Raw genomic sequence first — 13,788 nt, 5'->3', positions numbered from 1 at the left:
TATCAATTTTAAAAAGTTCCCTTCTGTTCTTAATGTCCTATGATGTGTTTTTTTTCCCCAAATCATGAATATTGTTCTACTTATTCAATGCTCTTTTTATGTCAGTGGCTCTTCTCTTTTATTTTGTTAGTGTGGTGATTTGCATTAATAGAGTCTACAATATCAAACCAACTTTGCATTTCTGAAATGAACTAATTTGGCCAGTTTTAGTGTTTGGTTTATTAGTATTTTACATAGGATATTTGCATCAATATATTCATGAGTGAAACTGAATAATTTTATTTTTTTCATACAGTTTGGTTATACTAACTTCATGAAGTGAGTTTAGGAGTATTCTTTTTTGTAATTCTGGGTAAAAAAGATGTATGAGATTAGAATTATATATACATTGCGGGTTTGGTAGAATTTTCCTGTAAGTCCATCTGTCCTGAATTTTTTTTTTTACTTTGTTTTTGTGCAAAGCATTTAAAGTACTGATTCAATTTTTAAAAAGATTATAAGTCAGATTTTGTATTTATTTTTGGGTCAATTTTGGCAAATATGCTTTCTAGTAATTTATCCATTTTATCTAAGTTTTCACATTCATTGTGATGCAATCATTCATAATGTTTCTTATCTTTAAAAAAAGATTTTATTTACTTATTTGACATAGAGAGGGAGTACAAGCAGGGGGAGCGGCAGGCAGAGGGAGAGGGAGAAGCAGGCTCCCTGATGTGAGGCTCGATCCCAGGACACTGAGATCATGATGTAAGCTGAAGGCAGACGCTTAACCCACTGAACCACCCAGGTGCACCCTCTTACCTTCTTTTAAAATTTTTATTTAATTAATTTATTTTAGAGAAAGAGAGCGAGTAGCCGTAGGGGTAGAGGGAAGGGTAGAGGGAGAAAGAGAATCTTAAGCAGACTCTGCACTGAGCACTGAGCCTGATGCAGGGCTCGATCCCAGGACCTTGGGATCAGGACCTGAGCCGGAATCAGGAGTCGGCTGCTCAACCCACTGAGCCACCCAGGTGCTCCTGTTTCTTATCTTTCAAATCTCTGCTCTGTATTTATATCTCCCTTTATGTTCCAAGATTGCTTCCTTTTTTTTTTTTCTTTACCTATCTTCCTAGAGGTTTGTCAATTTTGTGTTTTCAGATACTGTAATGGGTCTATTTTACTTTCAAATTTTGTTTAATTTCTGCTTATAGTTATTGTTTATTTCCTTATACCATTTTTGACTTTATTCTACAATTCCTTTTTCTACTGTTTTTTTTTCTAGTTGAACAGTTCTCATCCTTTCTTCTCTTCCGATATAAACATTTAAGGGCTAAATTACCCTCTCAGGACCACGTCAGCTGCCTACCATAATTTTGAATAAGCGATAGTTTATTATCATTCAGTTACAAGTGTTTTCTATATTCCATTATGATATTTTCTTTGTCCAGGTTACATGAAAATGTGTTTTCTAATTTTTAAATGTGCAGGGAGTTTTATTTATCTCTTTAAAAATCAATTTCTAATTTAATTGTTTGCAATTTTCTATTTCCTTACCAGTTTGTCTGTGTATTCAAACCTCCCTCATAAAATGGCTTATTTGTTTAAGTGCTTTCTTGATCCAATTTTGAGGCCCTGGCTAGAGGCCGATCAGTTCCCCTTTTTGAGCAGTCACTTCCTTATCAGCATCTCTGCTCTGGGGCTACTGTCTACCAGCCCTAATCACCCTGGGACCAGATACCAGAGAGCTAGGGACAGTTCCTCTGCCCCAAGACCTCAAATTATCCAAATTAGCAATCAACAGAGAACCCATGAAAACTAACCTCTCCCTGCTTGTCAAACATAAGCTGCCCCCTCTAGCTCCAGCTTACTGTTGCTCAGTCGCTGGGTACGATGCCCTGGGTGGTCCTGCCTGGCAGCCTTCTCTCATTTTAAATGAAAGTAAACAGGTCTGGGGCACCTGGGTGGCTCAGTCGTTAAGCGTTTGCCTTCGGCTCAGGTCGTGATCCCAGGGTCCTGGGATGGAGCCCCACATCGGGTACCCTGCTCTGCGGGAAGCCTGCTTCTCCCTCTCCCACTCCCCCTGCTTGTGTTCCCTCTCTCGCTGTGTCTCTCTGTCAAATAAATAAATAAAATCTTAAAAAAAAAAAAATTAAAAAAAAAGAAAGTAAACGGGTCTGAACTCCAGATCTTTGGTGCTTTTTTTTTTTTTTTAAGATTTTATTTATTTATTAGAGAGAGAGAGTATGAGTGGGAGGTGGAGGGGCAGAGGGAGAGGAAGAGGGAGAAGAAGCCGACTCCCCGCTGAGCAGGGAGCCCGGACATGGGGCTCCATCCCAGGACCCCTAAATCATGACCTGAGCCAAAGTCAGATACTTAACTGAGCCACCCAGGCGCCCCAAAATCTTTGATGCTTTACTACCACTGCTCTGCAGCTGAGTCCCGTGGAGCTCCTCCTGAAGGCGTTGGGAGTGGCTTCCAGGGCCACCCAGGCTGGTTCCCGTGGGTTGGTGTGGCATGCATGGCCTGGGGAATATACTTTAGCGTTTTTGGTGTTGATATAAGGTCTGGTACACCAGAGGGCGCTGTAGGCTTATGTTACGGCTTTCCTTCCTGTTGGCCTCTGGGCTGGACAGCACACCGCCTTGCCTCTGGTGAGGGTTTGCCCTGAGTGTATTTTGCTGGTCTGCTCCTCTCTGGTCTGGTTTGAGTTTCTCAGCCCAGTGGAAGATAGTGTCTGAAAATGTCGGAGCGTACGTGTTAGCCCCGACTGCGTCTCAGGCTGTGCTGCCCTGAGCATACCCTGTCCCCTTCTAGGTTCCTATTTCCCCATCTATGAAACAGACATTAGTAAATATGTGATCTTTTTTGGGAGGGGGGAGTATTGTTTAGTTTTGAAACCCCTACTGGAGGAAGAACCTATTTAGTGTTTCTCCAGGACAGTTAACGTTATGACTTTGCAAACCTGAAGACTGACTTTCTCCAGGACAATAACCTTTGCAACTTGGAAACCTGAAATGTGCTCTTCACTTTAACACTAACTCAGAAGTGGAATGTGGCGCACTGAGTCGGCATCCAGGTATCTCCCAGATTCCTCGCTGTGGCTACGGGCCACCCGCCAAGCTCAGCTACTTCATGAGAGAAGCTAGTACTGTACATGTTGTCGACGCTACTGATTTTCAGCACTAGTGATTGGGAACCAACATTAGCTCGCCGGTCCTCTCAACGTCCTCATGCAGTAGCACCCCTTTTGCAGATGAGAAGACTGAGGTTCACATAGCTGTGAAGTGGTGGCACTGGGATCCAAAGCCAGATGGAGCAGGCCTCAAGGCCGGTGCTGTCAACCAACACAGATGCTGGAACTCATGTTCTCATTGTTCTCCCTCACTTGGACTCGGTGATGCTTCTCATGCAGCCAGCTTCAGTCGAGGGAGCATTAACTGCCTTTCAAGGGAGCCTCTCCAGACCCACAGTGACCAATGATAACACATGATCATTGGGACCTCTGGCTATCACATGTTCTAGAACCCTAACACCCCAAAGCCAGGTCCACGGAGGCTTAGGTGCTGTGCTCAGATGGGCTGGACCAGGGCTTTCTCAGCTCCCAGCTGTGCCCCCAGCTCTCTAACTTGTCCCTCAAGGCCTGGTATTCCATGATAGAAGCTTCCTCAGGCTCCGCATTTCTAAAAACAGGGAGTTTTTGTGTTTTTTTTTTTTTTTACTGCTATAGTCAATGAAAGGGAGGCTTTATTGAAGCCCTAGGGCCTTGGGCCTTGGGCAGGAGGCCACCCTCCGGTCAAACGGGCCCTATTTGACCTTCTTGGGGCACAGTTTGTTGGTGTGGCTGCACTTCTCATGGCAGGTGACAGAGTGGGGGTGCAGGGAGCATTGTGGCAGATCATCTTGTCGCCGTTGTATTTCTGGGCCAGCTTACGGAGGGGAGGCTTGATGAGGCCACCCCGCAGGTGAAGCACCAAGGGCAGGGTTCACTCTTTCTGGATATTGTAGTCCAGCCATTTGCTTGCAAAAATAGATGCTGCTGGTCAGGCAGGATGCCCTCCTTGTCTTGGATTTTGGCTTTCCATTCTTGATGATGTCACTGGGCTCGACCTCAGGGGTGATGGTGTTGCCCATTGGGGTCTTCATGAGGATCTGCATCTCTGCGTCTGCTGCAAGGCTGCCTTCACCAGACCTTACCTGGCCACTCTGTTGAAGAGAAAGAGGGTGGCAGAACCTAAAAATATGTTAATTCTATAAATTACCCTGTGTAACGGGCATAGATTCACTGGCCAAATATGTTAGGGACTTTTTTATTCTATATCTGCTTCCAGAGTTCACAGTGATATTGGCATTGGAAAGCCCCAAGACTGCTGCAGTCTGGAGCGGTGTTTAACCTGAACCCAAGCCCAGAGTTCCCCGTACTGATTTGACCACAGATCTTCATTTCTTTTTCTCAGGGTATCTGTGAATCTGGTTCCCCAGCTACACGCTGGGGATGGCTGCCCCAGCTCAGGTCTCTCAGCCTCAGCTCTGTTGACATTCTGGGTGGGAGCACTCTTTGTCATGGAGGGCTGTCCACTGACCTGTAGGATTTTAGCAGCATTCCTGGCCTCTTCCCGTTAGAAGCCAGAAGCAGCTCCTCTCATCCCCAGAGAAAGTGTCTCCAGATTTCATCCATGAGCCCTGGGGCCAAAGAACCCCTGGGGACCCACCACTCTAACTCATGCCTTCTTACTAAAAGCAGTATTGCCCTCAAGGAGGCAAAAATTGGTTTTGGGGGGTGAAAAAAAAAACCCTTCTCTTTTTATGTATAAAGCACTGATATACACATACCACATCATAAACAGTATTAAGATTTCATGGGGAGGTGATTTAAGAAAAAAAATAACTGAAAAGACTCTTTGGGAGAGGTAATAATGAGCAAAGGGTGATAAACGTGGCTCTGGCTTGGTTTTTTCATTCCTTTTCCTGCAAACTCCTTAGGGAAAATGAGCTTTGTGGCTCTTTTAAGGCGAACTGAAGAGCTAAGCAACTGTAGACAGTAGAGGGGAGATGTCTGGAAGCCGGCAGAAGCTGAGGCGGTGACCGACAGAAGACAGGACTGCTGTCCGCCGCTTGGCTGTGACTGCCACGTGAACTCAGAGGGACTCGGCCACGATCACTGTCAGTGGGAGCCCCACGACTTCCAGGTAGAGGGCTGTGGGGAGGGGTCTTCCTGTTGCAAAGGGGGCTTGAAGCTAGGTTGTCGGATGCCACGTTATACCCAGTTATTGAACGTGGTTGACTAAAGCCCTCCAATTCCCTCCTGGACACACACATTCACATCCGTGTTTCTCCCCTCTGGTTACCCTTTCTCCTGCATGTGTCTGGCCTCCCCCTCTGGCCTCCTCAGATCCCACTTGTTGGAGGATATGGCACATCGTGGTTGCCCACCACCACACGACCTCTGGAGGCAAACAACGGACGGCCCACTGATCCAGAACATAAAGATCATTTCTACCGCAGGTAGCCGGCCGAAGGCAATTTTTTAAATTAAAAATCCAGAAAATAAATGTTTAAAAATCAAGAAGTTTCTCTTTTAAAAGAAAACTTACTTCATTTTCCTCTTTAATCTAGGAGAGAGCAAACCTTCCTAGCTTTCAGTTTGGGGAAATGAGTGACTCTTAGTCACTCGTTTTCTGCTTCTTACTTCTATCAAAAAAACCCACTTGAACTCAGCATAGATGGGTGAGGGATAGAGCTGGTGCTCACAGGAAGCCACGCACCCTTCAAAGGCACCTGTCTTTCTTAGCGCTGTGCTTCTTGAGCAAGCCTGGCACTGGCTCACGGACCTTCCTCAGAACCACGGTCAGAAAAGCAAGGTAAGTGGGGACGGGGCCATTCCCAGGGCCTCAGGCCACACACTGCTCTCTAGACACTGGACAGGTGTGTGGACTTTGGAAGTGCTGTAAGCTGGCCTGCTGCCCACCCAGTCCCAACACTCAGGCATCTCGGGCACTCTGGGGCTCCCAGCGGGCTCTTGTCTTGGAGCTCACACACCATCTACTTCTACTCACATCCTCCGAGCCCTCATCTGAGGGGCATTCGTAGACACAGGGCTCTCTCCCTGCGCACCTCTGGCCCAAGTCCACATGCTCAGAATACACAGATAATTTTTATCAAACATCCACATTTTTCTGCTTCTTGCTTCTATCAAGATTCCCAGGTCAAGAAAGCAAATAAGGCTGATTCCCACCATTTACCAGCTGTGTTTCCTTTTTTTGTTCTCCTGATAATTTCCTAACTCCTCAGCTTCGTCTATTCCTTAACCTTTCACAGGCAAAATGGTGGAGAGATAATCATTTTACAACATTGTTTCAGGGGCTCTGCAATGCCCCAGGTCTTCAGTTATCTGTTTGCAGGAGAAAATCCAAATCTCTCTCTTGAGAAACCAAACGTAGTTTGTCGTTTGAGTGTTTGGGCTTGTGGTGGTGAGGGTGGTAGGGAGGAGGTGTGAATTACCAAACAGTGTTGTAATAAGGAACACAGGCTGCCATTAAGAAGGAAGCAAGAAGAAGTAGCCTCGAGTCAGAAAGCCCTTCATCCCTGAATTGCTCTGATTCACACGTGAACATGTGAAGGTTTAAGAAGGTTTTGTTTTTTTTTTTTTAAAGATTTTATTTATTTATTTGAGACAGAGAATGAGAGAGAGAGAGCACATGAGAGGGGGGAGGGTCAGAGGGAGAAGCAGACTCCCCGCCAAGCAGGGAGCCCGATGCGGGACTCGATCCGGGGACTCCAGGATCATGACCTGAGCCAAAGGCAGTCGCTTAACCAACTGAGCCACCCAGGCGCCCAAGAAGGTTTTAACTTTAAGAAGGTTTTAACCTCTTCACCTGCCCATTTAGATAGGAAATGAGGGTGGTTGGGAGATAGAGGGATTTCATTTCTGGCTGTGATGTGCCTTTTCGAGGTCTGTCAGGCTAATTCCCTCTGTGATGGGATTCCGTGCACAGGACTGATTTTTGCATGCAGTTTTGATGAAAAGACCAAAAAGTTCCCTCAAGTTACCATCTGAGTGCTGCAAAATGATCTGAGTGCTGCCGCCTTCAGAAGGGCCTTAGCATCAGCCTGGCCCAGAAGGAGCCTGGAAGGCCAGGCATGTTCCCATCTAAGATGGTGTTCTAGAATGAACAGGGGGCCTGGTAGTGTGTGCCAGAGACAACTTGCACCAACTCAGGACTGCAAAGATTCAGGAATTTTGTGAGGTGGTTGGTAGCTGGAATTTTGCCGTGGTGGAAATATCTGCACCACAGAAACCAGCAAACATCATAGATCAGAGTCCCCTACCACCCAACCAGCCCCTACCGGGACTTGGGGCCCAAAGAAAAGTTCTGCATATAGCTGTGTGGCCTCATTTAACCTCTTGGAAGCTTTTATGAGTCATCTACACCACGGTTCGGTATGCTTGCTTGGCTTAGAGCGCCCGATTTTTGTTGGGAGGGTGGTGGGGGACAGGAGCATGGAATTAGGATTCTATGCACAATACCAGGGAACGTACTTTGAAATCTATGTGTCAAGGTTGCAGGAGGAATTAGAATTTTTATATAAAGGCAGGTGACGAACCTTCTAGCCCAATGATTAAGCAATTCGTGAATTTTGGGAGCTATAATCTGAAGGGGAAACATGCGTAGATTTTTCATCTTTTTGTTTTTTCTTTTGCTCTTATGTCACAAAGGTGGTTCTGGGTGTAGGACTGTTGGAAATCTCAACTGGCCTGCAAATGATTCAGTAACTGCAGACTACTATTTAGAAATGCATCCTTGAAAACACCTCCTCAAGAAGGAGGTTTTTCTGTCCCCACTTACAAATGAGAGAACGGAAGCTCCCCTCAGAGGGATAGAAAAGGGGCAGAGCTGGAACGTGGAATCTGCTAAACTCCCAAGGGCAGGGTTCTTCCATTTGGCTGCACTGCCCTGTGGGGAATGGAGCCCTTCAACTTGGGAAGATTGGGAAGGGTGTGTGATGATCCGGGGCAAAATATTAAGCAACTATGCTCTGTATTCAGCACCACTTTGGTATGGTTTTGTTCTTACAGAAATCTTGTTTGCTCTTCCCCTCATTAGCTTCTGGTTGGGCTCAGACCTGAGCCAAGGTGCTGGTAGATTTGAAAATGAACCCCACGGATATAGCAGACACCACCCTGGATGAAAGCGTCTATAGCAATTACTATCTCTACGAAAACATCCCCAAGCCTTGCACCAAAGAAGGCATCAAGGCATTTGGGGAGCTCTTCCTGCCCCCTCTCTACTCCCTGGTCTTTCTGTTTGGTCTCCTTGGAAATTCTGTGGTGATTGTGGTCCTGTTCAAGTACAAGAGGCTCAAGTCCATGACTGACGTGTACCTGCTCAACCTTGCCATCTCGGACCTGCTCTTCGTGCTCTCCCTCCCTTTCTGGGGCTACTATGCTGCAGACCAGTGGGTTTTTGGACTAGGTCTCTGCAAGATTATTTCCTGGATGTACTTGGTGGGCTTTTACAGTGGCATCTTCTTCATCATGCTCATGAGCATCGACAGATACCTGGCAATTGTGCATGCGGTGTTTTCCTTGAGAGCGAGGACCCTGACTTATGGGGTCATCACCAGCTTGGCCACGTGGTCCGTGGCTGTCCTGGCCTCCCTTCCAGGCCTTTTATTCAGCACCTGTTATACTGAGCACAACCATACCTACTGCAAAACCAAGTACTCTCTCAACTCCACGAGGTGGAATGTGCTGAGCTCCCTGGAGATCAACATTCTTGGACTGGTGGTTCCCTTGGGCACCATGCTGTTCTGCTACTCCATGATCATCAGGACGTTGCAGCACTGCAAAAACGAGAAGAAGAGCAAGGCGGTGAGGTTGGTCTTTGCTGTGGTGGCTCTCTTCCTGGGGTTCTGGGCACCTTACAATGTGGTGCTCTTCCTGGAGACACTGGTGGAACTGGAGGTCCTTCAGGATTGCACCTTTGAAAGGCACCTGGACTACGCCATTCAGGCCACAGAGACCCTGGCTTTTGTCCACTGCTGCCTCAATCCAGTCATCTACTTTTTCCTAGGGGAGAAATTCCGCAAGTACATCGTACAGCTCTTCAAAACCTGCAGGGGGCCGTTCATGCTCTGCCAATATTGCAGGGTCCTCCAACTCTACCCGCCCGACACTCCCAGCTCGTCCTACACACAGTCCACCGGGGATCACGATCTCCATGATGCTCTGTAGAAGAGGCAAAAGATGGAGTCGAGCATCCCATGTCAAGAGCTTAAAATTGTATTATAGTAAGAGTTCCTGAGCAAGTGGTGGGAAGGAGACTTACATCCACAGCCAAGGGCGGGCTTCTCACCCCACAGTCAGCTTTTCCTCTTGCCACAGGCGAGTTCAGTGCAGGAAGAGCTCATTGGGGCTGCGGCAGCCCTCCTCTCTCATGGCCTGCCTGCAGGGATGAGTAAACCGAAGGAGAGCGCTAAGCAGCATTTCAGTGAGGCTATCCATAATCCTGTAAGGGAAGGACCATTCATTCCCTTCTAACTCGAACTGATGCCATTCTCCAGGAGGAACTGTGGAGGATTGACTGGTGCAATCAATTACTACTCCTTGCTCCTTGATGTGAAAAATGGGCCCTTTTAATGAACTTCTAGCTTTTGTGGAACAATACAGAAAACTTTGGCATGCCGTCCTAGGGTTTTTCTAATAATATATCCGAAGCATGGTATATTCCCGGAAGCCAGGTGTACTCAGAAACAAATAGCAAAGTAATGAACCTGGATCTTGAGTCTTTTATTTTAAAGGATGATTTGTTAATGGAAGCCAAACTTTTGATGCTGATTACAAGTGTAAGGATGTGAAGGCATTAGCGTGGTCTGATTTCCAAACGTGAAATACAAGGCATTAAAAGATCCAAACACATTTGTGGAGATTCAAACACACTTTCAGAGAGCGAGGGAGGGAACACAAGCAGGGGGAGTGGGAGAGGGAGAAGCAGGCTTCCCGCGGAGCAGGGAGCCTGATGCAGAGCTTGATCCCAGGACCCTGGGATCATGACCTGAGCTGAAGGCAGATGCTTAACAACTCAGCCACCCAGGCGCCCCTCAAACACACTTTCATATGCTTGTGAGCATGTTTTGTTTTAATTATAACAGATGAATATTCAAATTTCACAAATAATACGTAGGTGCAGATACATTTATTTAGGGTCTCTTATTCGTGTACAAACAGAACCTTCAAAACTAAAAATAACGAGGGCTAATAAAGTATGACAATGCTTCCTTAATAAGTTTGAAGTGCCTGCCAATAAGCGAGGCAAGAATAATCAACTAACGGTTATTACTGATGTGGCATAAACTGGACCGTCAAAAAATTATGAAGTTGTGAAAAATGTCATCCTGTCTTTTAAAATATTGGCCTCCTTTTTAACTGTTGGATGACTCAAAATTTCAGTCATTTCTTACAAGTCATAATCATGTAATTAATTGTTTGACACCATTAAAATAAATTTCTGTTCTTCCAGCCTTAATTAATCAGAATTAAGTAGAGACTTTAATCAAGTCAGGAGAGACCTGTAATCCCTCCCCCCAAAAAAACCTGTCTTGCAAACTATTAACTGAGTTATCTGTTCAAATGTTTCTGTAAATTTACACATTATTACATGCTCTACATTTATAAAGGATGCATTTCCAGAAAGTTGGTTTTCAGAGAAGTGATTTTAGAAGGGTAAGTGGATGTTGCCTTTATAGACAAAAATAAACTTGCATATAGTCCCACAGAGCCTTTTTTCCTGATCCTGTTTGTATTTGGTTTCCTTTTTTTTTTTTTTTAATTTATTTGCGAGAGATAGCATGAACAGAGGGAGAGGGAGAAACAGATTCCCCACTGAGCAGGGAGCTGGTCGTGGGACTCGATCTCACCACCCAGGATCATCACCGGAGCCCAAGGCAAACGCTTAACCGACTGAGCCACCCAGGCGCCCTGTGTTCGGTTTCCTGATGGGGCTGCAGATGCCAGCTGATGTGGGTGTGGTGCACTGGGCTGGCAGCGGGAGGAACCAGAGGGCAACCTGTCTAGGCGGCCACGTGGGGCTGGGGGGTGGCACCGTGGGCAGCAGTGGCCAGGAGGCTGGGATGCATGGCAGGGAGGGCTAGGCTGGGTTCATGGGCGGTTTCCCCAGAAAACGTCCCTTCGTGTGGCCTGCCCCGCCCGGCCTGCAAATCCTAGCTCTGCACTCCTGTGTGAACCTGAACACATTACTTTCAGCCTCAGTTTTCCCTCATCTGTAAAGCGGAATATATTCCAGGGTGATGGAAAAAAAGATGATTATTCCCTGATAGAGCTTCTAATGGTATTCATTTAATCACAGCAAGAGGGAAAGACAGATGGACTGAAGGGGTTTCACTGTCCCTTTGTCCCTCTGAGCACACAGTGGTAGACAGGGTGGGGTGCAGTCTGCCCGCTGCCGTCCCTCGTCCTGAGGGGGGGTCATCCATCACCTCAAGACCCTCAGGTCTTCCCTTGTCCCAGAGCTTGGGCGGATTCCCTTAGGATGGGGAATTTGGAAGCTCCAGTGACACCCTGACATGACACTCTCAGAACACTGACAAGAAAGTGTCTTCCCATTCAGCACCAGAAACATGAAAACAAGCCAGCGCGATTTCCACACAAAGGTAGTACCACAAAGGGGAGGTTAACTCTCCATTCTCAGACACTGGACCCATCCCTTCCTCTTGGCAACGTGCCCAGCTTCTGGGGAACGCAGACTCGGTGCAGTTTGTTTAGGAACAACAGTCGTGGTGGTTACGCAACACCATGAACATACTACGTGCTGCTGAATTGCACGTTTTTAAATGATTAGTTTGATAGCCTGTGAAGTTTATCTCAAGAACCCTGGGCAATAGCCCTGTATCTGTCCCATAGCAGGCACTCAAATTCTACCGAATAAATACATGTCATCTTCTTCCTGGGAGAAGAAAAAAATACAGGGTGTTGGCAAATGGTCTTCAGACCCTTCGGGAGATTTTCCTTGAGAAACTCTCTTCATAGTTTGGAACATTGGCTGCAATTAGTTCCAGTTGGTTGAATGTCTATTTTGTCGGGTTATGGGGAGACTAACAGGATAAAGGAGGAAGCTTGTGGAATTTACAATCTGCTAAAGGGAAAACACAAACACTAGATCAACTCGAATGCAAGCAGGACAGATAGGACAACAGAGCAACAAACACAATGCTTTGGGACTTCCGAGGAAGGAGAAATGGGTTCAATTTCCAATTTCAGCATACAATTAGCTTTTAAAAGGACCGTAATTTTGTTTTGTTTTTTTTTTTAAGATTTTATTTATTTGACAGAGACACAGCGAAAGAGGGAACACAAGCAGGGGGAGTGGGAGAGGGAGAAGCAGGCTTCCCGCGGAGCAGGAAGCCCGATGCGGGGCTCGATCCCAGGACCCTGGGATCATGACCTGAGCTGAAGGCAGACAGCCATCTGAGCTACCCAGGCACCCCAGGACCGTGATTTTGATGAACAGAAAGGGGAAGGACATTCGAGGCTGATGGAAAGGCAAGTGGTGTTAAGAGCATACTGTGTGGTCGGCAGGGGTGGGGGGGGGGCAGTGGTTTGGGTAGTTAAAAGAGAATATGTGGGGGGTGGGAGGCAGCAGCAAAATAAATACTTGCCCTCTTGCCTTAATTTGGGACAACTCTGACAGGCCCTTCCAATTCCAAGCGCCCTGTACGATTAGCTGGGGCATCTGTTGCGGCCACACGCTAATGCAATTTTTCCTGTTGTTCAGTCTTGCTTCCTTCACGCCCTCATAGGTGTTGTTCCCAGGATGACTCCCCATTCAATCTGCTGTATGCTAATCTCAGAGTCTCAGAGGCTGTTTTCAGGAACCCCAGTCTACAACGAGAACTTCAGGATCACACAGGGGCAAGTGAGCCCCTAATACGAATGGAAATTGACCCCCAGGTGTGGGGGGTCTCTGCCCCGGGGATGTCCTTCATTCATTGCTCCCTGGCCATCAACCCCATCTGACTCTTGGTTCTTATGCTTCCATTTGTCAATTGCACCTTTGCTCCCATAATTTGCCTGCCTTACTCCCAGAGGCATCTCCCTTTCCACCACTGTTGTGGTCATAGACCATCTCCACCTTTGCTTGTGGGCAAGCAGCTCCCTGACATCCTATATTCCGTACCCATCAGTGACTTCCTGGACTCAAATGAACCAGACACAAGCTCCACCCATTTTTTGTGGTCACAATACTTTACTCCTTAAAAGCTCATAATGGCTCCAAATTCCCCTTTCAGAAAAGCAGAAATCCACCAAGTGCTTTCATATACTGAAACTCAACTGAGCTTCATTGTAAAGTAGATAAGGTTGGGTTTACCCCAAGAAACTGAGGTTCAGGGGGAATAATATTCTAATCATGAATTAAACTAACTCCAACAGTAACCACTACCTAACTGCCTAGCAAAATGCCTAGCACAAAGCAGTTGTTCAATTATTTTCTAGTGAATGAGTGAATTTCCTTATCTCTTAATTAAGCCCTCTATACTGGCAATTCAAGTTTCTATTTCACTACACAAAGTTCAGCAGTCTTCTCTCCAAAATCCCCACTATGTTTCTAATAAAACTTTGTGTGACAGAGTTCAAAGATTGATTGAATTACCTCCTAATTCCAGAAATCAGTGGGTGTTCTTTGGGTCAAAAATTACTTCATTAAAACTTTTGCTATGAGCACAATTGCAGAAGTCTGCATTTTCGCCTTCTCTAGGACCTATAAAATAACAGCAAGAAGAATGAATTAAAAAGCC

General features: G+C 46.3%; 1 protein-coding gene and 1 pseudogene across 1 annotated transcript; one reads left to right on the top strand and one right to left on the bottom strand.

Moving 5' to 3' along the window:
- Positions 1-3,783: 3,783 nt before the first annotated feature.
- Positions 3,784-4,140, bottom strand: LOC117999611 (annotated as a pseudogene).
- Positions 4,141-5,789: 1,649 nt separating this feature from the next.
- Positions 5,790-10,454, top strand: CCR4 (C-C motif chemokine receptor 4). Its single transcript, XM_034988885.1, has 2 exons — positions 5,790-5,837; positions 8,082-10,454. Exon 2 carries the CDS (start codon positions 8,129-8,131, stop codon positions 9,209-9,211), a length of 1,083 nt encoding a protein of 360 aa, XP_034844776.1. The 5' UTR covers positions 5,790-5,837; positions 8,082-8,128; the 3' UTR covers positions 9,212-10,454.
- The last annotated feature ends 3,334 nt before the right edge of the window (positions 10,455-13,788 follow it).

The sequence above is a fragment of the Mirounga leonina genome, unplaced genomic scaffold (genome assembly GCF_011800145.1).
Source record: "Mirounga leonina isolate KUSES-001 unplaced genomic scaffold, KU_Mleo_1.0 Mir_115, whole genome shotgun sequence".
Lineage (NCBI taxonomy): Eukaryota > Metazoa > Chordata > Mammalia > Carnivora > Phocidae > Mirounga > Mirounga leonina.
The sequence above is the reverse complement of the archived record's forward strand: the minus strand, read 5'-3'. Positions and strand labels throughout refer to the sequence as shown.